This window comes from Apodemus sylvaticus, chromosome 22, assembly GCF_947179515.1.
Source record: "Apodemus sylvaticus chromosome 22, mApoSyl1.1, whole genome shotgun sequence".
NCBI classification, from domain to species: domain Eukaryota; kingdom Metazoa; phylum Chordata; class Mammalia; order Rodentia; family Muridae; genus Apodemus; species Apodemus sylvaticus.
Window position 1 is genome coordinate 31,037,009 of NC_067493.1, and position 24,333 is coordinate 31,061,341.

Here is a 24,333-nt window from a genome sequence, read left to right on the forward strand (position 1 = left end):
ATTGTGTTCTGCCTGAAATTTAGCTTTGTCAAATAGCTCTCTATGCATTTTCCTTCTAGGATTCCCATTGAAAGGACCTCTGTCAGCACAGGTCATAACAAGACCAAGTTCTCAGCACAGGGAGATTTATTTGGCCAGAAGGGACAAAGGGCAGGGAATAAGAGACAAAGACAGGAGATAGAAGACACAAAGGGTCAGGGTTATTTATCCCCAGGACAAAGAGTTGCCTCTAGACAGAGAAGGGACAGGCTTGGCCCATAAGCAAAGGGTGGTTTATAAAGAGAAAGGGGGAACTCTGTGTTAGGGTGAGTCAGTGTGTTTTGATTGGTCATGTTCATTAGGGCAACCAAGGGGACGGATTTTAATTGTTGGACTTTATAAATACTTAGATCGCTGGATCTTGGTAATCAGCCTCAAGAGCAGGAAGTGACCAAATAAGAGACTAGATCTTGGTGGCTATCTTTAGGGATGCAATCTAATAGTTTTTAGCAAGGGGGAGAAGGGTAAGAGACAAAACCTGTGTTTTCCATGCTTGGTTCTGCAAGAGTCCTTTACCCATTACCACTAAAAACTGATAAAGGCACTGCTTATACTAGCAAGCAATTTATAGATATTCATCATGTTTCTAAAATCCATTACTATGCACAGGATCAAGCTACTTCAAGACAATACTTTGAAATACTTAATTGGCTAATTTTAAAAATAGAGTTGGTATCCATACCTATGAGTTAGTTAATGGATAACTTGGGGGAGACATCAACCTCTAAAGCACCAGGTACAAACAATTAGGCATGCTATACTACTGACCCCCAAAATAATGCTTTTGGGTTTACAGACTGGACTGCATCTTCATCCTCAGCTTGTCAATGCAGAACCCAAATGACTTTTGCTGTGGGTTATAAAAGGAATCCCTCTATCAGGAGACAGCATCATGTCATTGTGCCATGCTAAGGATATATTTTATCTTTTAGGACAAGTTTTCTGGCTAAAAGATGGTATAGAAATATTTAGGCACAGGGCATACAATCAGTGGAGCAGCTGGAACAGAAGTCTTCTCTCTGCTTTGTACCATGGAGCTGGGCGACTCCACAGCCTTCTGTGCACAGACCCTGCCAGAAGAGAGTTGGTCTCTCAGGAGTATGGACACAGGCTTACAGGCCCACAGGAGGGACAAGCTCCAGCCAGAGACAGCAAGACCAACAAGCACCAGAGATAACCATATGGTGAAAGGCAAGCACAAGAACCCTACCAACAGAAACCAAGGCCTCATGGCAACATCAGAACCCAGTTCTCCCACCACAGCAAGTCCCAGATACTCCAACACACTGGAAAAGCAAGAGTTTGATTTAAAATTGTATCTCATGATGCTGATAGAGGGTTTCAAGAAGGACTTAAATAACTCCCTTAAAGAAATACAGGAGAACATGGATCAATAGGTAAAACCCTTAAAGAGGAAACACAAAACTCCCTTAAAGAAATATAGGAGAACATGGGTCAACAGGCAGAAGCCCTTAAAGAGGAAACACAAAAATCCCTTAAAGACTTACAGGAAAACACAAACAGTCAAGTAAAGGAACTGAACAAAATCATCCAGGACCTAAAAGTGGAAGTTGAAACAATAAAGAAATCACAAAGTGAGATATCTCTGGAAAGAATTCAGGAGTCATAGATGCCTACCATTATTATATCTATATAAAATTTTTCATGATAATCTAAATTTGAATGTTTTTCTACAATTTTATCAGAAATATTTTCCACATAAATCTTCAATTCTATCATAAAATGTTTCTACTTCCTTTTTCAATTAATTTAGCAATGCTTTTTATGTATACCACTTTTTAATTTTCCATGAAAAATTTCAAAGTTAACGTTTTTCTATACAAACTTTAGTCTATCCAGTTAATATACAACAAAGACATCCCAAAGATCTCCTGATTCTCTAGAGGGTTATCAGGAATTAGAATGGCAACCCATGGATGTATTAGACCTGAGAAAATTTAAGGAAAGTGTCACTAATTTTGAAATACATTTGCCATTGGTAAAACAAATCCTGACTTTTTGGGCTATTAAAAATAGAATAATCCCACAAGACTGGAAGGATATGACAAGAGCAATACTAGAACCTGCTGCAAATTTACAATGGTTCACATTGTGGAGAGATGAGGCAAGGGAGATAGCATGACAAAATAGAGCCAGGGATAGAGAGATTTCCACAGACCAACTGCTTGGTGAGGGTTTCTTTGCTGAGGCTGTACATGATGAAAAAACTCTGGCCTTGTGCTGTCAGCCTTAAAGGCCTGGGACAAAGTCACAGAATCAGGGAGAAGACTTGAACCATTTATTCAAGTCATACAAGGTCCACAAGAAACCTTCCTTGACATTTTTACAAAGGTTAAGTTCAGCTGTGGAAAGCAGTCTATCAGATTCAGCAGCAAGGAAGGCAATAATTGAGTCTTTAGCCTTTGAAAATGCAAATGCTGAATGCAGGGAAGTAATCAGACTACTGAGGGCAAGGTCAGCATCAATAGATGAGTACATTAGATACACTGCTGATGTTGGATCTCACTCACCTGATATGACTGTAATAGGAGAAGCTACCACTAGACACCTAGAGATGACCCAAGATTTCAAATGTTGTAATTGTGGTGAGCAGGGACATCTCAGAAATGACTGCAGGAAAAACCAAAGTAATACCAAAAGGGGGCCTATGCCTTCTGGAATGTGGCAAAGGTGTGGCAAAGGCCGACATTTGACTAGGGAATGTAGAGCAACAGCAGACAAATGGGACAACATCCTGCCAAAAAACTCCCTGGAGGGCCTTTCTCAGGCCCCAATGCCAGGCAGGGAGAGTTCTCTTCCTCTGGACAATTAAATATCACTGCCTCAAAAACAGATTTTCTGAGACCAGACAAGGGTGAGGCAAGTTCTATAGACAATTCAAAAAGCCTCAAAAGGAGTCAAAAAACAGATATTTTGGTAAACTTCTATAGAGGATCACAGGCCAAAACTAAGAATATTAGTAAACAATATTGAGATTGAAGGAATGGTTGACACTGGAGCAGATGTCCCCATTATCTCTCCAAAATCTTGTCCTGTAAGTAGGCTACTTCAAGAAGTAGACATCAAATTTCAAGGAGTTGGGACCTTATCCCAAATAAAGCAAAGCACCAGATGCCTTATATGTACAGGACCTGAAGGTCATGTAGGAAAATTAAGGCCACACATGGATGATATAGCCATTAACTCATGGGGAAGATATCTATTACAGCAGTGGAAAACCAAAATTAATATACCCTCAGTTTCAGTGTCTAGCCATGAAACTCATCAGGTTTCTAATAAAAATCTTAAATTAGGGAAAATTATCAAAGGCAGTTACAGACTGTCCAAACTGTCCATAAGCAAGATACAGCAGAGGCTGACAATTTATCTCTACCCCAAGGAGCCTCTGCTGCTAAAACACCAACAGCCTTACCAGTAAGGTGGTTGACTGACCAACCCATTTGTAATGACCAATGATCTATAACAAAAGAAAAGCTACAGGCATTAGAACAGCTAGTCCAAGAACAGCTGGAGGTTCAGCATGTAGAGGAGTCCACCAGCCCTTGGAATTCTCCAGTATTTGTCATTAGAAAAAAGAATCTGGCAAATGGAGGATGTTGACAAATCTCAGAGCAATTAATAAGATTATTCAGCCATTGAGTTCCTTGCAGCCCGGGATACCATTGCCTTCCTTGTTGCCTAAGGAATGGCCTATCATAGTGATTGATCTGAAAAATTGCTTTTTCACCATTCCTCTACATGAATGCCATAAAGAAAGGTTTGCTTTCTCAGTACCTACCTTCAATAGAGGTCGTCCAAGAAAAAGACATCATTGAAAAGTTCTGCCACAAGGAGTGTTAAATAGCCGTACCTTGTGTCAATATTTTGTATAACAGCTATTGGAGATGATTTGCAAATAATTTCTCCAATCCATTATTTATCATTATATGCATGGCATCTTATTGGCTGATCCACATACAAATATTGTGGAAAGAATGTTTGATGCAGTAAAACAAAAACAAACAAACAAACAAAAAACCTTTGCCTTCCTTGGGATTGCAAATTTCCTCTGGAAAAAATACAAACAAGGGATTTTATTAATTATCTAGGATATAAAATCTGCAAAGGATTAGTCCACATAAGGTACTAATCAGAAGTAATGAATTAAGGACCCTTAATGATTTTCAGAAGCTACTGGGAGATATCAACTGGCTACGGCCAGTGATTGGCTTGACTACTCTAGAGCTAAGCAATTTATTTCGAATCATACAAGGTGATAAGGATTTAAATAGTTCAAGGAAACTATCAGCTGAGGCTGAAAAGGAGTTAACTTTGGTAGAAAGGAAATTGCAGGATACACATCTAGATCGTATTGATCCAAAGATGGCCTGCATCTTAGTTATCTTACCTTCTATTCATTCCCCTACAGGAATTCTTATGCAGAGGGAAGATTATATCTTAGAATGAATATTTTTAACACATAAACAAGAATAAGAAATTAAAAACCTACATTGAGAAAGTCTCTGAATTGATACTAAGAGGAAAGATGAGACTTCAACAATTAGTGGGAATGGATCTGGCTGAGATTGTCCTTTGATTGATTGACCTTTTTACTAATGCAGAAATTGCCTCATTATGGGCACAATGAACATTGGCAAAGAGCGTGAAGTAACTTCTTTGGAGAGATTAACAACAGATAGCCTAAAAACAAGCTGTGTCAGTTCATAAAAAGAACTAGTTGGGTTCTCCTTTGTATAATAAAAGGAACTCAAATATCTGCAGTCCCTACATTTTTACACTGATGCTAGTAAATCAGGAGAGGCAGGATATAAATCAGAAGACATAATTAAGGTAGTTGAGAGTCCCTATAATTCAGTTAAAAAATCTGAATTATATGCAATAATCATGGTGTTATCAGATTTTCAAAAGTCTCTTAACATAGTAACTAACTCTCAATATGCAGAAAGGGTTTTTTGTTTTTTTACACATAGAGACTGCTGAACTAATTTTGGATGATCCTAAATTGATTTCACTATTTATTCAGCTACAACAAATAATCAGAAATAGGAGTTATCCACTATATATAACACACATAAGATCCCATACAGGTCTGCCAGGCCCTCTGGGGGCAAGGTAATAGTGAAATTGACCACCTACTGATAGGAAGTGTACTAGAGACTTCGGAATTCCATAAAAAACACCATGTTAACAGAAAAGGTTTAAAGAAAGAGTTCTCTATCACTTAGCAACAAGCCAAGGAAATTGTGAATCAATGCCCTACTCATTCGTTATATAACCAAACTCCACTGCTTACAGAAACTAACCCTAAAGGTACTCAAGGAAATGACATTTGGCAAATGGATGACTTCCATTTTACAGAGTTTGGTAAACTGAAATACGTGCACCATACTATAGACACATATTCTGGATTTCAATAGGCAACTGCATTAGAATCAGAAAAGGCTGGTTCTGTAATTACACATTTGTTAGAAGTTATGACCATTATGGAATACCAACATAAATTAAAACAATGAGCCAGTGTATATCTTTAATAAGATGAAGCAGGTTTTTTTTTAATATTACAATATAAAACATGTTAAAGGCATACCGCACAATCCTACAGAACAAGCAATTGTGGAGAGAGCCAGTCAAACTCTAAAGGAGATGCTTAATAGGCAAAAGGGATCAACAAGAACCCCAAAGATAGCTTACATAGTACTTTCATTGACCAAACTGTGCACCCTGCACTCTCCATGTGAATGTCTTTACAGAACTACATGTTGCTTTTAAGTTTTATATACTGCAGGATAAAAGAAGAGAAAGACAGCCCTGAAAAGATTCACACTCTGGGATCCTGAGATTCTGGGACCTTCCATTCCAGCTTCTCGCTTGACTCTACTTCAACTACATCGAAGCTGCTTCCTTTAAAGACTTGCTTCCAGAACTTTTCCAGAACAGCTAGCTTGCTTGCTTGTCCAGCCTTTCAGACTGTCATGGTCAAGATGTCAGCTAAGCAATGAACTTTCTCAGCACATAGTGACCAGAAGGCAAATGATGCCAGCTAACGTTCCTTTGACAAAGCAAATTTTCCCATTTCTCTTTGGGCCCCAGATGGGAATTCTTTGCCCCAATTCAGCTGGAAGCAGACAAAAGAAGATCGTCATCCTGGCCCCTTATGTTGGAGTGGATGGTTCTGGTTATCTTAGGAATTATAGATATGTTGTCATTTAAGGGATACTTTACAAATGTAGCTTTGGACAGGGAGGGAACTAGAGAGCTTAAACTCAGGGATTTCTACCTATCCTTTCCTCTTCTCTATCCTTCCTTCTTAGGTAAAAGGGAAGGGGCAGAAAAGAAAGGGGGGATATAGTAACATCATAGAAATTATAGAAATAGACAAATAGGGACAGGTTAGTAAATATACTTACTCTTAAGCAAAACATTACATCTTATATTGGTCGAAATTTTTTTTGGTAGAAATTTTTATAATTGATACATTGAAATTATAATCTCTTATATCGGTACAGAATTTATTTGATATACATTTAAGGTATTCATTGGTATGAATTTCTTATTGATATAAAATTAGGATTAATAATGTTACTCTCATATAGTCATTGTGCCTATATATGCATTTAATGCATTTAAGAATACAAGGTTTAACTGGGCAGTGGTGGTGCATGCCTTTAATCCCAGCACTTGGGAGGCGGAGGCAGGTGGATTTCTAAGTTCGAGGCCAGCCTGGTCTTCAGAGTGAGTTCCAGGACAGCCAGGGCTATACAGAGAAACCCTGTCTTGAAAAACCAAAAAAGAAAAAGGATTCCAGGCTTAGACCTAGTCCTTCTATAACTGCTATTATAAACTGTTTTTAGATTAAGCAGTACAAGTTAAGGGCCAGATAGCAAACTCATGGTTGTGAGTTAATTAAAACGGTGTTTCTGTGATATTTCAATTAGAAATGACTGAGAGTAGTCAAGGCTTAAGAATTCAGAGATGCTTTGGGTAGATAGATGGTCTTCAAAGACATCAGAAGTCCACAGAATATGGTGTTTATGGACATTTCTTTATTAAAGATCTTTTGACTGGAGACCTGTCTGCTCCTGACAGCACGCCTTTCTTGGATTTAAAGAAGAAATTGAGCATCAGTGGCATTGCTCCAGTTGCGGCAAGGTGGCTACTAGGCAAGAATTGACACACTTCATCTACAGACAAAATACTGTCCAAAAAAGGACACACAATGTGGAAGACTGATCATCTCTGCCAATACAGGGTAATCAGTCCTTCAAAATTCTGCATTACAAAGGTCTGTCAGATGTTCCTGAGCCAGAAGGCTGAAGTCCAATGCTCCAACGTTTTGGTGTATAGGGCCTGTCTAGGTGATCAGCAGTCTCTATAAATTGGTTTTAGAAGCTGTATTTTGTGTTTCTCATACTTTCAGGTAATATTAGTCATTCTTGGATTTCTGATGGGGTTGAAGACTGGTAGTCTCATAGCTAGCCCAAGCTGTTTAGCATTGAAAAAGATGGTATAGATTTGAGAGGATGGTTTTCTGATGGCTTACAATCTAAAGCCAGGATGTGAATCAGGTGTAGAGTTATGTCTTTTAAGTTAGGATAGATGTCGAGGTCCTATTTAATTGATAACAAATGATGAACTGGGTGTGAGATCTATCCAGTACTTTATAAATTACAAAATGGTAATCATTGTGCTCAATTTATATCTAAGATAAAAGAGTCTTGGACAGAAAGGGGGAAGTGTTGTGGACAGCCCAGGTCTTGTATTTTGATGCTAATTCCACTCCTGGGAGGGGCTGCAGAGGAGGAGTTAATCACATATACAGTTGCCTTTTGAACCTTCTCCCCACCTTAACTTTTCAAATAAAGGCTAGAGCCTGTGATTGGGCAGTAGGTGGGAAGGTGGAGCAGAAAAGTTTGGGGGGGAGAAGGGAGGGGAGGAGACAGGATCTATGGAGGAGGAGAGAGGATCTATGGAGGAGGAGAGAGGATCTATGGAGGAGGAGAGAGGATCTCTGGAGGAGGAGAGAGGATCTCTGGAGGAGGAGACAGGATCTCTGGAGGAGGAGAGAGGATCTCTGGAGGAGGAGACAGGATCTCTGGAGGAGGAGACAGGATCTCTGGAGGAGGAGAGAGGATCTATGGAGGAGGAGACAGGATCTATGGAGGAGGAGAGAGGATCTATGGAGGAGGAGTGAGGATCTATGGAGGAGGAGAGAGGATCTATGGAGGAGGAGAGAGGATCTATGGAGGAGGAGAGAGGATCTATGGAGGAGGAGACAGGATCTATGGAGAAGGAGACAGGATCTATGGAGGAGGAGACAGGATCTATGGAGGAGGAGACAGGATCTATGGAGGAGGAGACAGGATCTATGGAGGAGGAGAGAGGATCTATGGAGGAGAGAGGATCTATGGAGGAGGAGAGAGGATCTATGGAGGAGGAGAGAGGATCTATGGAGGAGGAGAGAGGATCTATGGAGGAGGAGACAGGATCTATGGAGGAGGAGACAGGATCTATGGAGGAGGAGAGAGGATCTATGAAGGAGACAGGATCTATGGAGGAGGAGACAGGATCTATGGAGGAGGAGAGAGGATCTATGGAGGAGGAGAGAGGATCTATGAAGGAGGAGACAGGATCTATGGAGGAGTAGACAGGATCTATGGAGGAGGAGAGAGGATCTATGGGGGAGGAGAGAGGATCTATGGAGGAGGAGACAGGATCTATGGAGGAGGAGAGAGGATCTATGGAGGAGGAGAGAGGATCTATGGAGGAGGAGACAGGATCTATGGAGGAGGAGACAGGATCTATGGAGGAGGAGACAGGATCTATGGAGGAGGAGAGAGGATCTATGGAGGAGGAGACACGATCTATGGAGTAGGAGACAGGATCTATGGAGGAGGAGGTGGAAGGAGAGTGGAGAGAGGCACATGGCTCGGAGAAACCACAAGTCACATGGGACATCATAGATGGGAATAGAGTAGTCTAATGGTAGATCTGCCCAAGCTAGGTGTGTAACTTGTATTCCAATTAATTGAGTTGTGATTCCTTTAGCCGGGCCATTTTGTGTGGGATATTTACCACAACAACTTACAGCTTCATTGGTCACATGACAGTAACAAGAACAGTCTTTTTGTGTCACAGGAGAGCCATCTCCTTCCTCTTGGGCACTTTGGTTACTCATGAGCATGTGCACTAAGAACCACACTTGTATCCACAGGGCTTCCCTGATATTTCTCTCAATGGTGTTTTTCTGTCACATGGTTTATGCTTTGATGAACCCCTTCTTATAGAAATCCCTTCTCTAACCATACCCTTCCCTTTCATAAACATTAGCCTTTGGGATGGACCTTTTTGTGGATGCGCTATTCATACTGCCCATCCTGCATGGTATAAAGGCTTATGCAGGATAGGCCACATTACACTCATTTTAACAGTAAATCCTTGCCCTTGGTCAATAAAATTAAAGAACTCTCCCCTAAATTGTGATGAAACCTTGCACTTACTGAATCCTGTAATATTTGCAGTCACAATGGTTCTTTTATTGTCTATCCCAGGAATGGTTACTGGAAGACAAAGGAAGGTCTCTAAGACGCATTATGCCTCCTTGTACACATGGGACTCTATTACACTAGGAAAATCCACCCCTCCCCTGTGTCCCAAATTATATTGAACTCAAAACTGCCTAAAATAAACTGCCTAGTGCCAGACTCCACAAGATCTAAGCAGCACCAGTTGCTGAGTCATGCGAAACAGGATTTCCTTGATTTAACAGAAAAACCTGAGCTGTCCTCTGGCTCATAGATGGGAATAGAGTAGCCTAATTGTAGATCTGCCCAAGCTAGGTGTGTAACTCGTATTCCAATTACTTTAGTTGTGATTTCTTTAGCCGGGCCGTTTTGGGTTGGATATTTACCACAACAACTTACAACTTCATTTGACACATGACAGTAACAAGAACAGTCTTTTTGTGTCACAGGAGAGCCATCTCCTTCCTCTCAGGCACACATGGAGAGCATCTGTACATATATGTGTACATATCCTACACACAACCCCTTAATTCAAAAAGAGAAAACTATGCAAAACATGGCCTCCTTTATATAAAACTATATTCTCCCCATAGTATATAGAGAGAAGTATAAAATATGGAACCAAAGTGTCATAGTTGGGCAGCCAGGGGTAGCTTCAGGTTTCTGTCATTGGGAGTCCATTTTTTTTTCTGGTGGCCACGCCCAGGCTCTCCATCCATCCATTCAACCTCAGATCCCTCAGGAGCACTCAGGTGGGACAGATGAAGGACAGAAATAATTCCACTTCATTTCGAACAATAAGCTTCCTTGGGTGGATGTTATCTGGCACATCCAGGCTGGAGGTCATTTCCCACGCATCCACAAAGGCCACTTGGAGACCAGCGAAGGCAGCGCGGAGCAAGCGGTTCACCTGCAGTGTGAGCCAGTCACTGCCATACACAGATTTGTAGCCAGTATTGGCCAGTTTGATGACGACTAGAGTTCTGGGTTCCCGGTCCAGCAGGGCCTTCACAGCTGCCCGGATCCCTGCCAGTCTTCGTGCAAAGATGGAGGGAGGGAACGTGGTAAAGTGGGCTCCCATGCCCAGCACCACCACTGTGTATGGTCCCCCAGCCAGGCCGTGTAGTTCTCTGGCCACAGAGTGCAGGGAGGCCACTGGGGTGCGGAGAGCTCGCAGGGGCCAGCTGTGGGCCCTCCAGTGCAACACTGTCCCCCGAGTTGTCTCCACGGCCATCAGGGGACCTACCTGATAAGTGACATGTAGATCAACTGGCTTCAGGGCTGTTGGGAGGAGGAGAAAGAAGGTTTTAACTTAGGGAACCAAGCAGGATGGCTCAGGCAGGAAGGGCTCTTGCTACCAACACTCATAACTTGAATTTGATACCCTGCAATTCATATGGTAGAAGAATCAGCTCTTGCACATGGTCCTTTGAACTTCTTGCACACGACAGTATGGGACTCTGAGCACACACACACAGATAAATAAATAAATATAATAAAAATTTTAATAATGAATTAACACAGGACTCCAAAACATTCCCTTTTACAACCATATGCTTGTTTGTTTATTTGCTTGTTTCTTGACACAAGGTCTTACCATGTAGCCCTGGCTGGCTTGAATCTCACTAAACAAACCAGGCTGTCGTCAAAGTCATGCATCTGCTTGCCTCTGTTTCCCTTTTTTTGGTATTAAAGCTGTGCGGCACTACACTGTCTTTCAAAAACAAAGTATTTTTTTTGAGACAGGCTCTCATGTGGTAGCCCAAGCTGGTCTCACAATCATGTATACTAAAGATTATCTTAAGCTCCTGTTCCTTCTCTCTCTGCTTTCCTTTGCTGGGATCTCAGGTATATACCACCTACAAAAGTTTTCACCTTATTTTTTAAAAGACAGTTTCTCTCTGTGTAGCCCTTGCTGACCTAGAATAGATTAGATCAGGCTAGCCTCAAATTCACAGAGAGCTACCTATCTGAGATGTGAGACACCACAGTCAGATAATTTTATTTCTCAATTATGTGTATTCTTATGTGTGTCTCTGTGTGGATATTTGCAAGGGAGGGCAGGTGTCTAGAGATGCCACAAGGGGATGGTGGAATTCCCTGGAGCTGGAGTTGTGGGGGTCCCTGCAAGCATCACGGCCAGAAGAGAAACACTCCAGGTGAGGTAGGAAGGAAAAGAGATTCAGCTGGACTTAGTCAACAAGTGCTGGGCCTAACTGCTGGAGTCTGACAGCAGCTGACTTACTTTAGCCATAATTAAACACAACACAATTTTGAGAAAGAGTCCTGATGACAATCACCTCAGCCCCTCATTAAGACATGAGCACACGGAAGCTCTTTACAAAGCAGTATGGCTTCTTCCTTAAAGATGGACTCTACTGACTTAGAAACAATGCCTGAGACAAGGGTCTAGGGAGAACGACTGAGGGAAACACACATCTTGTGGGAGTGAGGATTGGCCTGGCCCTGAGACAGCACAGAAAGCAAGGGACCAATCACCAGGCTGTAAAGGGTATCTTTCCCCAGCATTCTGGGAGGAAGGCAGGCAGACATCTTTGAAGTGACAATCCTGTGTCACTTCCTGGCTTCTCCTGGCTTGTCTGTGTGCATAAGGACCTCTTGCTCTCTACAAGAGGTGACTGTGAACCATCTGATGTATGTGTGGTGGGACCCAAACTCAGGTCCTCTGCAAGCACTCATATCCCCCAGCCATGACTCCAGCTCTGAACTCTATACATTTCTGTTTGTTATTCACACCTCTGTCTTCTTTTTCCTTTCTTCTCTCACTCTGCCATTTTTAAGGGAGGGAGGGAGAAAGGGTCTCACTGCCCATGCTGGTTGAGGATGGTCCTGGAGTCTTCCTGCCTTCACCTGCTAAGATTACAGTCAAGCAACATCATGTCCCATTTTACAATATGTTTTCCCCCTTGTCCCCTTCCCTGGCCTCCCTTCCTTTCCCTCCCCTCCTCTCCTTCCTTCCTTCCTTCCCTCCTTTTTATTGTAGTGTCAATCTGTGTGTTCATAACATATGTGTGTGCCGTGTATTGATGACATCTGCGTACAAGTGTGGGCATGTGTTTACTGTGTGTGTGTGTGTGTGTGTTGACAACACATGCATATGCAGAGGTCAATGTTTGAGTCAGTTCTCTCCCTTCACTATGTGGCTTCCAGGGATGGGACTCGGGTCCCCTGGAACTCGGGTCTCCTGCCTGGCATAGCAAATGCTTTCCCACTGAGATCTTTATCTGGCCTCTAAATATCTTTTTTTTTTTTTTTTTTTTTTTACCATATTTTCCTTGTGAGGAATCCAATCATGTCTCTCTCTTGGGTTTTTGTCTAACAGCTAGCTGTTTCCTGAGTCTCATTCTATGCTAAGCGTTCTTTAGAGCACTGTCTAATGTTTCTCCATAGCCTGAACTGCAACATGGGAAAACCAAACTGATTTTCTCTTCACAAATTATTCTCTACCTCCTCAGCCTCCCCTACCCCACAACAGGCAATGATCATCTTGAGAGTGACTTTCAGATGTTTATCTTGTCATTGTTTTGTTTTGAGACAAGGTCTTAAGAAACCCAAGCTAGTCTCAAAGTTATTGTGCCAGGGAGACTCTGACCTCCATCAGCTTCCACATCCGTTTGTACCACCGAGAACAGTTTGTCTTTTTGTCTTTTTTTCTCTTTCCTTTTTTCCTCTTTCCTTTGACCCCTCTCTCCCTCCCTTCCTCTCCCTCTCTCTCTGCATCTCTCCTCTCTCTCTCTGCCCCCCCTCTCTCTCCTCTCTCTCTCTCTCTGCCCCCCCCTCTCTCCCTCCCTCCCTCCCTCCCGTTGATTTTTTTAGGAGGGTTTCAGTATGTAGCCCTGGCTGTGGAGGCTAGCTCTAACATCACTTTAGGCCTCTCCATCAGGAGTCCCCACTGCCCCTCCTCTCCCCTCAGGGTCACTCACAGGGCACTGTGTCTCGCAGATACTCCCACCACTGCCGAAGTGTGGAATCCCCCATCATGTAGACAATGCGGCCAGCCAGGCAGTTCAGGATGCTGTCCACAGTGGGGAAAGAGCGGCTAGAACAGAATGTTGAGTGCCATCTGTCTTGGTGGTAGAAGCCGGAGGGTTTTGGAGACAGGTGACCAGGGTGGCATGGGGGTCTTGAGGGCAAGGCTACAGGGAAGAGAAAAATGGAGTAGATTAAATTAAACACACACACACACACACAAATAAATAAAAAACCACACAACATGAAATTTTATAAAATGACAGTGTTCTTTTCAAATTTTTGTAAATTAATTTTCTACACATTTGTGTGTGTGTGTGTGTACCACAGCACACATGTGGTACCCACAGCCCACATGTGGTACCCAGAGGACAGCCTTTGGGAGGCAGATCTTCCCTTTACTGTGTATGTGCAGGGTTTGTGTTTGTGTGTGTGTGTGTGTGTGTACCACAGCACACATGTGGTACCCAGATTACATGTGTGGTACCCAGAGGACAGCCTTTGGGAGGCAGATCTTCCCTTTACTGTGTATGTCCAGGGTGTGTGTGTGTGTGTGTGTACCACAGCACACATGTGGTACCCACATTACATGTGTGGTACCCAGAGGACAGCCTTTGGGAGGCAGATCTTCCCTTTACTGTGTATGTCCAGGGTTTGTGTTTGTGTGTGTGTGTGTGTGTGTGTACCACAGCACACATGTGGTACCCACATTACATGTGTGGTACCCAGAGGACAGCCTTTGGGAGGCAGATCTTCCCTTTAATGTCCAGGGTTTGAAGTCATCAGCCTTGGCAGCAAGCTCCTTTTCCCAATGAACCATCTTGACAGTCCAATCAGGCGTTCTACATGCTTTTTATGTAGCATATCAATGTACTCTTACAGAGCCTGTGAGGTTCGTGTGTGTGTGTGTGTGTGTGTGTGTGTGTGTGTGTGTGTGTTTGAAAACATCTTATGTACCTCATAACCTTCCCATGGAAGTGAGAATGGTCCTGTCTTCCTTATTCTCCTGCCTTTACCTCGAGAGTGCAGGGACTCCAGGTGTGGATCTACGCACTCTGGAGGTAGCATTGTTCATATCTCCACTTATTTATGGGGACAATGAGGACCTACAATAGTAAGTGTAGTGGCTATTTCCGGTTGTCAACTTGAGTATATCAGGAATGAACTCTGACCTGGATCTCGGCATGGAGATCTTGAGGCATAGTGGCTATGAATCCCAGAAGTCTAAGACAGGAAGATCTGTGAGTTCAAGGTCATCTGGGACAAAGCAAGTCCCAGATCTAGGCGTGTTGGCACACACCTTTAATCTGGACCACATCTTTTGCTGGAGACCTACATATTGGAAGAAGGAAGATTCACCTTCTTGCCTTGTGGGACTGTGTAATTGCTAGATCCTTGGACTTCCATTCACAACTACTGCTGACCATTGTTGGAAGTTGGACTACAGACTATAAGTCATCAACAGATTCCCTTACTATATAGAAACTACCCATAAGTTCTGTGACTCTAGAGTGTATCCTTCCCCCAGCCTTGAGTAGGCTAATGAGACCTTGTTTACCACAGTAGCCTAGCCCACGTGGGTGGAGTCTTCAGAACAGGTGGAAGACTCCTGTTTACCACATCCACAGTATTCCTCAGAAACAAGACTGCCTGCTGAGCTTGTTTTGAAACAAGAAGTTGGCTGAAACAAAGGATGGGTCTTTCCCTATATAAACATAGACTGACAATTAAACTTTGAGTCTTGATCAGAGAACTCTTGTCTTGCCTTCATCCTTCTCTCACCCCCCACCTTAATTCCAGCCTCCCATTTCGTCCAGATTTTCCAATTTTGTGGAGTATAAGCTTCTGTAGTAGGATCTGATGATTTTTTGAATTTCCACAGTTTCTGTTGTTATGTCTCCCTTTTCATTTCTAATGTTATTAATTTGGGTACTGCCTCTGTGCCCTCTGGTTAGTCTGGCTAAGGGTTTATCTATCTTGCTGATTTTTCAAAGAACCAGCTACTGGTTTTGTTGACTCTTTGTATAGTTCTTTTTTGTTTCTATTTGGTTGATTTCAGGCCCGAGTTTGATTATTTCCTGCCATCTACTCCTCTTGGGTGTATTTGCTTCTTTTTGTTCTAGAGCTTTCAGGTGTGCTATCAAGCTGCTAGTGTATGCTCTCTCCAGTTTCTCTTTGGAGGCACTCAGAGCTATGAGTTTTCCTCTTAGTAATGATTTCATTGTGTCCCATAAGAAATTGATGTGCCTTCATTTTCATTAAATTTTAAAAAGTTTTTAATTTCTTTCTTTATTTCTTCCTTGACTGAGTTATCATTGAGTAGAGCATTGTTCAGCTTCCATGTGTATGTGGGCTTTCCCGTTGTTTTTGTTTGAATATAAGACCAGCTTTAGGACATGGTGATCTGATAGGGTGCATGGAATTTCAATATTCCCCTATCTGTTGAGGCCTGTTTTGTAACCAATTATATGGTCAATTTTGGAGAAGTTACCAGGAGGTCTTGAGAAGAAGATATATTCTTTTGCTTTAGGAAGAAATGTTCTGTTAATATCTGTTAGATCCATTTGGTTCATAACTTCTGTTAGTTTCATTGTGTCTCTGTTCAGTTTCTATTTCAATGACCTGTCTAATGGTGATAGTTGTGTGTTGAAGTCTCCCACTATAATTGTGTGGGGTGCAATGTGTGTTTTGAGCTTTATTAAAGTTTCTTTTATGAATGTGCACTTGGAGCAGAGATGTTCAAAATTGAGAGTTCATCTTGGTAGGTGTTTTCCTTTGACCAATATGAAGTGTCATTCCTTATCTTTTTTGACAACTTTTGGTTGAAATCGCTTTTATCCAATAAAAGAATGGCCACTCCAGTTTGTTTCTTGGGACTGTTTGCTTGGAAAATTGTTTTCCAATCTTTGACTCTGAAGTAGTGACTATCTTTGTCACTGAGGTGGGTTTCCTGTATGCAACAAAATGTTGGGTCCTGTTTACATATCTAGTCTGTGAGTCTATTGGGGAATTGACTCTATTGATGTTAAGGAAAAGTGATTGTTACTTCCTGTTATTTTTTTTGTTAGAGGTGGAATTATATTTGTGTGGCTATCTTCTTTTGGGTTTGCTGAACCATTACCTTAATGCTTTTTCTTTTTCTTTTTTTTTTAATTTCATTTGATATATTTTTTATTTACATTTCGATTGATTTCCCCTTTTCTGGTACCCCACTCCCCAAAAGTCACCTAAGCCCCCCTTCCCTCCCCCTATTCTCCCACCCACCCCTTCCCACTTACCTGTTCTGGTTTTGCCTTATACTGCTACACTGAGTCTTTCTAGAACCAGGGGCCACTCCTCTGTTCTTCTTGTACCTCATTTGATGTGTCAATTATGTTTTGGGTATTCCAGTTTTCCAGGCTAATATCCACTTATTAGTGAGTGCATACCATGACTGATCTTTTGAGACTGGGTTACCTCACTTAGTATGATGTTCTCCAGCTCCATCCATTTGCCTAAGAATTTCATGAATTCATTGTTTCTAATGGCTGAATAGTACTCCATTGTGTATATGTACCACATTTTTTGCATCCATTCTTCTGTTGAGGGATGTCTGGGTTCTTTCCAGCTTCTGGCTATTATAAATAGGGCTGCTATGAACATAGTGGAGCATATATCCTTATTACATGCTGGGGAATCCTCTGGGTATATGCCCAGGAGTGGTATATCAGGATCTTTCGGAAGTGACATGCCCAGTTTTCTGAGGAACTGCCAGGCTGATTTCCAGAGTGGTTGTACCAATTTGCAACCCCACCATCAGTGGAGGAGTGTTACTCTTTCTCCATATCCTCGCCAACACCTGCTGTCTCCTGAGTTTTTAATCTTAGCCATTCTGACTAGTGTAAGGTGAAATCTCAGGGTTGTTTTGATTTGCATTTCCCTGATGACTAATGAAGTTGAGCATTTTTTTAAGATGTTTCTCCGCCATCCAAAGTTCTTCAGGTGAGAATTCTTTGTTTAACTCTGTACTCCATTTTTTAATAGGGTTGTTTGGTTTTCTGGGGTCTAACTTCTTGAGTTCTCTGTATATATTGGATATTAGCCCTCTATCTGATGTAGGGTACCTTAATGCTTTTTCTAGGGTGTAGTTTCCCTCCTTGTGTTAGTATTTTCCACCCATTATCCTTTGTAGAGCTGGGTTTGTGGAAAGATATTGTGTGAATTTGGTGGAATATCTTGTTTTCTTCATCTGTGGTAATTGAGAGTTTTGCTGGGTATAGTAGCCTGGGCTGGCATTTATGTTCTCTTAGGGTCTGTATGACATCTGCCCAGGATCTCTAGCTTTCATAATTTCTGGTGAGATGTCTGGTGTAATTGTGATAGGTCTGCCTTTATATGTTACTTGACCTTTTCCCCTTATTGCTTTTAATATTCTTTCTTTATTTAGTGCATTTGGTGTTTTGATTATTATGTGACGGGAGGAATTTCTGTTCTGGTCCAGTCTATTTGGAGTTCTGCAGGCTTCTTGTATTTTCATAGGCATCTCTCTCTCTGTAGGTTAGGGAAGTTTTCTTCTATAATTTTGTTGAAGATATTTACTGGCCCTTTAATTTGGAAATCTTTGCTTTCTTCTATACCTATAATCCTTAGGTTTGGTCTTCTCATTGTGTCCTGGATCAGACAGAATGAGACAGAAGCTTTTTGCATTTTGCGTTTTCTTTGACTATGGTGTCTATCTTTTCTATGTTATCTTCAGCACCTGAGGTTCTCTATTCCATCTCTTGTGTTCTGTTGGTGATGCTTACATCTGTAATTCCTGACCCGTTTCCTAGATTTTCCATGTTCAGGGACATAGTATTGCCAAGGGAGGAGTTGGAGGGAGGACTGGAGGAGCTGAAGGGGTTTGCAGCCTCATGGGAAGAACGATGATGTTGGCCAGTCAGCCTCCCCAAGGGCTTCCAAAGACTAAGCCATCAACCAAGGGGTGCACCGGGTTCCAGCTGCATTTGTGGTGGAAGAATGCCTTGTCGAGCATTGGTGGGAGGAGAGGTCCTTGGTTCTATGAAGGCTCGACAGATGCCCCAGTGTGAGGAAATCAAGGGGGGGGTAGGTGGGAGGGGATTGGGTAGAGGGGCATCTTCATAGAGGCAGGGGGAGGGAGGATGGATTGGGAGTTTTCTTGGGGGGGGGACCAGGAAAGGAAATAATATTATGTAAATAAATGTATTTATTTGTAAAAAAAATAAATGTTTATTTTATTGAATAAATATATTCAATAAAAAAAAATCCCAGCCTCTCTTTCAGGTAAACCCAGTTACCCATGGCCGCTGGATGGCTACACCAGGAAACCCTGACTAATACAAAAAGTAATTTACCATGACCAAGAGCAATCATGATGGCCCAGAAGTGGTAGGGATGGCATTCTGGGCCTGTCCAGTTAGGCAAGTACTCTGCCGTTACTTCCTATCACCAGCCTATAAAGTGGGTTTTCAAAAGAACAGTCAAAGACAGGGATAGCATTTGAACCCAGGAAGTGTGCTGTTACAATCCCAGTACTAACCACTGTACCACACTTCCCTGGCAGGACAGAGGCTAACGTTCTGGAATAAAACCCATCTGAGGACTGGGGAGATGGCTCAGTGGGTTGTGCAGTTGAAAGAACTTAAGTTTGTCCCCTAGAACATGTGCAAAAGCAGGATGTGGTATGTCTGGAACCCCAGCTCTTCGGGAGTTAGAGAAGGCAGAACCTAGAGCCTCACTGACAGGTCAGCTTAGATGAACAACAATGTCCAGGCTCAGGGAGAGACTTTGTCTCCTAAACCAAAAAGGACCTTTATGTGTCCCAATGTTTACTGTTCCAGAATTGACGTGACTCCTGGAGCCCTTCCTCCATCCTGGGGCTGACAGCTGGTGCCTAGCAACTTTCCTGGTAGGAATGGTCGCCCACGTGTAGAAACAACTCAAGTACTTCCCTCGGTGACCGTGCATTTGGGGCTTAGAGGATGCTAGGGGTTGGGGGGAGGGTGGTTGAACTTTAGCCCAGAGCTTTCAAGAGGGTGAACACAAGTCACAGGGCTGAACACTTGGATCCTTGTGCCTGTGGCTCAGTAGCCCAGCTGGCCTCCTCTAGGGGCGCTGTATCAGGTGTATTCAGGGGCAGCATGAAGGAACTGGTACATTCCAATTCCACCCTGTGCCCAGTGTCCTTTAGTTGTTAAGCAGAGTTTCTATAAAGACTTCATTCTTTTTGCATGTGTGCATGTGTGCATGTGTGCATGTGTGCATGTGTGCGTTTTCTTTTTTTTCTTTTTTTCTTTTTTCTTTTTTTTTGGTTTTTTCGAGACAGGGTTTCTCTGTATAGCCCTGGTTGTCCTGGAACTCACTCTGTAGACCAGGCTTCAGAAATCCACCTGCTTCTGCCTCCCAAGTGCTGGGAGTGTGTTTTCATAAGGACTCTCAAGGACTACCCTGGTTCCAGCTCTGTTACTGGGAAGGTTCCTATAGATCCTTTCTGCTTCCCCCTTTAGTCTCATCTTTGGGTTGGGCACATGCTTAATTCAGTGGTTTCTTACTTTTTGGAGGGAGGCACCAATGCCATCAATTTCTTCATTATTGAGGGAGAACCAAGAGAGAGAGAATCTGGGACTTTCTGAATATGGATGCTTGATTAGTCAGGGTCCCCAGCTGGTCACTTTGCGAACACTGCATTTGGAGCCTCTGTGGGCAATAATATGCAGTGGACCTGGGTCCTACCTGACTGCCGGGCTTTCTGACTTTGGCCTGAAGGAGCAGAATTAGCTCCTCTTCAAGCTTGAGCTCTGCACACCAACTACCCAGACACCCTTGCACTGCCAGGATCCACCTTTTTGTCTCTGATTACTAGCGATTTTCAAACCACTGAAACCCATTGCCTTGATGGAGGGAGGGGCAGGAGCCAACAACAACAAAACTGGAATCCACCATAGGAGCCAGTGAGATGGCTCGGCAGGTAAAGCAGCCTGCTCCCAACCTGAAGACGTGAGTTCAACTCCTGGGACTCACTGTAGGAAGAGAGTACTAACTTCTGCAAGTTGTCCTCTGATCTCCATGTGTCTGATATGACACATATGTTCTTGTACACATACACAGAGTGCACAAAACATGCATTTGAAAGCGTAACACAACTTAAAGTAAAAGAAGATAGAGAACAATTGGGGAGAACATTTTGGTATTAGCCTGGTCTCCGTATACTTCTGCACAGGAGAGTGAACCCACCCATACAACAATGCACATATATAACTGCATGTGAACACACACACATACCACACTCACAAGCCCACAGACCATCTAAGCTGATGCCCATCCCCCACCCCATCATGACCCAGCCTCGCTCACCCAAGTTACTCACGTTCCCCCGGGCTTCTGGTAGGACCAGGATTGGAGGTATTCCTGAAGGGAGTTTCTGGTCAGTCACGTTCCTGAGGAAACACTGAGTGTGAGCGTTCAGGGAGGTTGACCAGGTGAAAAGCAGGTTTGAAAAGAGTAGACCATGGCTGACTGGTTATTTATGCTCTGCCTAAATACGGGTCACTGTGTTAAAGTGAGCACACTAACATGGGGAGTATAGTGGTTAGGAGAAATACACAAGGAAAGGACTTATCAGTTCACTAATAGTTAAGATAACAGAAAAGCCATATAGTTCTCTTCTATAATAAAGACAGCTCCACAGCAGATGAGAAAATGGAATTTTCCTGCCACTACACTCTATAAAGCACAATAAATATTGTTACTGTTGTTTCACAAACACGCAGTTACTAGGGAAGGTAGCACTCTCCCTCTGCTTTTTTGACACAGGGTTTCATTCTTGTGCTCACCAGGATGAACTTGTATTCACTCTGTGTGGTGGTTTGAGTATACCTAGCAGAGGGAGTGGCAGATTTGAAGGTGTGGCCTTGTTGGAGTCGGTGCATCACTATGGGCTTGGGCTTTAAACCCTCATTCTAGCTGCCTGGAAGCCAGTCTACTCCTGGCTGGCTTCAGATGAAGATGTAGAACGTTCAGCACTGCCAGCACCATGACTGCCTGGATGCTGCTATGTTCCTGCCTTGATGACAGTGGACTGAATCTCTGAACCTGAAAGCCAGTCCAAATTAGATGTTGCCCTTATGAAAGTTGCCTTGGTCATGATGTATTTTCATGGCAGTAAAACCCTAACTAAGACACTATGTAACCAAGGGAAATCTTGAAACCTTGGTTTTTATGCCTCAATCACACAAGAAATTCAAGTTCAATCTGAGGTGCAGGAATCTCTAGGTGATGATGATGGTAATGAAGATGAAGGTGACAAGCTTGGCTTGTTGCCAAGCCCAGCAGACTGAGATTGATACCTGGGCCCTACATGGTATAAGGAGAGAATGACTTCCTCCTGCTGTCTTCTTACCTCCACATGACTATGATTAAGACTGGGATTCACAGGCTGGAGAGGTGGCTCAGTGGTAAGAGCACTGACTACTCTTCCAAAGGTCCCGAGTTCAAATCCCAGCAACCACATGGTGGCTCACAATCATCCATTATGAGGTCTGATGCCGTCTTCTGGTGTCTTCTGAAGACAGCTACTTACATATAATAAATAAATCTTTGGGCTAGATCAAGCAGGCCCAGAGCAAGCAGAGGTCCTGAGTTCAATTCCCAGCAACTACATGATGGCTTACACCATCAATACAGCTATAGTGTACTCATATACATGAAATAAATAAATAAATAAAGTGATAATTAATTAAAAAAAAAAAAAGACTGGCACTACTTATTTCAAATTCTAAATTTCTTACCTAGCCAGCAGGGCTTCATCATGTGATGTGGTCACCTTCAGATAACTTCCACTTGAGTGACCCACTAAAGCATTGCACTGCAAAGTAGGGGGTTGAGCACAGAACCAGATCTCCCCAGAAACCACATCCTTGTACTCGCAGGTAGGCCCTTTGGCTCCAGTTGACTGGGGGTCCACGTTACAGATGACAGTCTCTTGAGAACCATCTGTTCCTCGGAAATACCCTCTGAAATCAACAGTGGCTCGTTTTCCTCTCCAGACTCTTTGCAGGACCCCAACTGCCTCGCTGGAGTGGATCAGCCGCACTTGCACCCGGGCCCAGCCAGCCCAGAGCAGAGGGAAGGACAAGAGGTAAGTGCCATTCTCCAGATCCTTCACCTCCCCTGGGACTCCTGCTCTCAATTCTGGGCCCAGCAGCTGTGCCCGAAAGAGATCTCCTCCGTGAGCCTTGGGCCTACCCCAGTGATCCCTAGCCACCAGGATGGCCTCTAGGTTACTTCCCAGAGTATAGTTGGCCTGGGCAGGACCCTTCAAGTGGTAGGAGGAGGTTTTAGGGCTGGTAGAGTCCAAAAAGTGATCCCCGTGTCCACCAGTTGGAGGCCAGTATAGAAGGTTGGCCAAGTTGGATAGTTCTTGAGGGAGAGAGTCCAAGTTGATGGTCTCTGAGATATTTTTAGAGGCAGGACGGGGTTGTGGGAGCCACCGGACTACGGGCTCACTCCAAGGCATCAGGAGGCAGAACAGCTGTGGATAAAGAGAGAGGATTATGCCAATGTGTTGTGTGTTTCCCATGTTCTTCCTCAAAGAAGGTGTTCCTGTTGGGGGAGTAGCACCTAGGTGTCCTACCTGCCTTTGTCTTTCTGTCTTTGTTTCATAACCCTGGTATTTGAGTCACCATGACCTTCATGTGAAAGAAATATCTCAAGGCTGGGGCGATATTGTAGAATTTCTCGGCAGTCACAATTGAGTCACAACACGGTACCAAAAAATTGGGGTCCCTGCTTTGATTCTTCCTCTCTTTTTTTTTTTTTAAAGATTTATTTATTATTATACGTGTAAGTACACTGTAGCTGTCTTCAGACACCGGAAGAGGGCATCAGATCTCATTACAGATGGTTGTGAGCCATCATGTGGTTGCTGGGATTTGAACTCAGGACCTCTGGAAGAGCAGTCACTGCTCTTAACCACTGAGCCATCTCTCCAGCCCAATTCTTCCTCTTTTTTTTTTTTTAATACTAAAAGATTTGTCTTTATTCAGTTAATAAAAAAAAAGCTTGATTTGTTTTCAACAAATGAATTTTTTTTAATTTTTAGTTTGGTTTATTTCTTTTTTTTAAATTTTTTTAAATTTTTTTTATTTACACTGCAAACTTCCTCTTTTTTAAAAGCTGTATGTGTATGCGTGGTTTGCATTCATCTGTATGTGTGCTATGTGTCTGGTGCCCAAGGAGACAAGAAGGGAACATCGCATTGCCCAGACCTAGAGTTACAATTTGTTGTGTCCTGCATTATGGGTGCTGAGAACTGAACCCAGGTACTCTGAAGAGCAGTGAATGCCTCTTGAGTTCTCTCTCTCTCTCTCTCTCTCTCTCTTTCTCTCTCTCTCTCTCTCTCCAAACAGATGCACACTATGGCCTGCATGTGAAGGTCTGAGGACAATGTGTCGGTCATTTCTCTCCTTTATCCATGTCCAGGGGATCAAATCGGGTCATCAGGCTTGGTGACTAGCTCCCTCCCCCGCTGAGCCGTCCTCCTGATCACACTGTTGACGTTGTCTGATATGCTGGACAACAGTAGCACAATATTTGGCTTTAAACTTATATAATAGGAGCTGGAGAGATGGCTCAGCGGTTAAGAGTACTACCTGCTCTTCCAGAGGTCCTGAGTTCAATTCCCAGCAACCACATGGTGGCTCACAACCATCAGATCACTGTGGCCAGCCTGGTCTACAGAGTGAGTTCCAGGACAGCCAGGGCT

The 24,333-nt window shown here is 43.0% G+C and overlaps 1 protein-coding gene across 1 annotated transcript; it reads right to left on the minus strand.

Moving 5' to 3' along the window:
* Positions 1–10,327: 10,327 nt before the first annotated feature.
* LOC127673068 (NXPE family member 3-like) lies at positions 10,328–23,092 on the minus strand. The gene is made up of 4 exons (XM_052168615.1): positions 22,358–23,092; positions 20,925–21,007; positions 13,526–13,738; positions 10,328–10,862 (listed from the first exon to the last, which is right to left on the minus strand). The coding sequence occupies exons 1-4, from the start codon at positions 23,083–23,085 to the stop codon at positions 10,330–10,332; spliced, it is 1,557 nt and encodes a 518-aa protein (XP_052024575.1). The 5' UTR covers positions 23,086–23,092; the 3' UTR covers positions 10,328–10,329.
* Between the last annotated feature and the right edge of the window lie 1,241 nt (positions 23,093–24,333).

Coding starts and splice junctions, on each gene's coding strand:
- LOC127673068 (XM_052168615.1), bottom strand. CDS start 23,085: ATGCCTTGGAGTGAGCCCGTAGTCCGGTGGCTCCCACAACCCCGTCCT. Junction 21,008..22,357: donor GATGAAGCCCTGCTGGCTAG/GTAAGAAATTTA, acceptor GTGTTTCCTCAG/GAACGTGACTGACCAGAAAC. Junction 13,739..20,924: donor GGGGAACGTGAGTAACTTGG/GTGAGCGAGGCT, acceptor TCTTCCCTGTAG/CCTTGCCCTCAAGACCCCCA.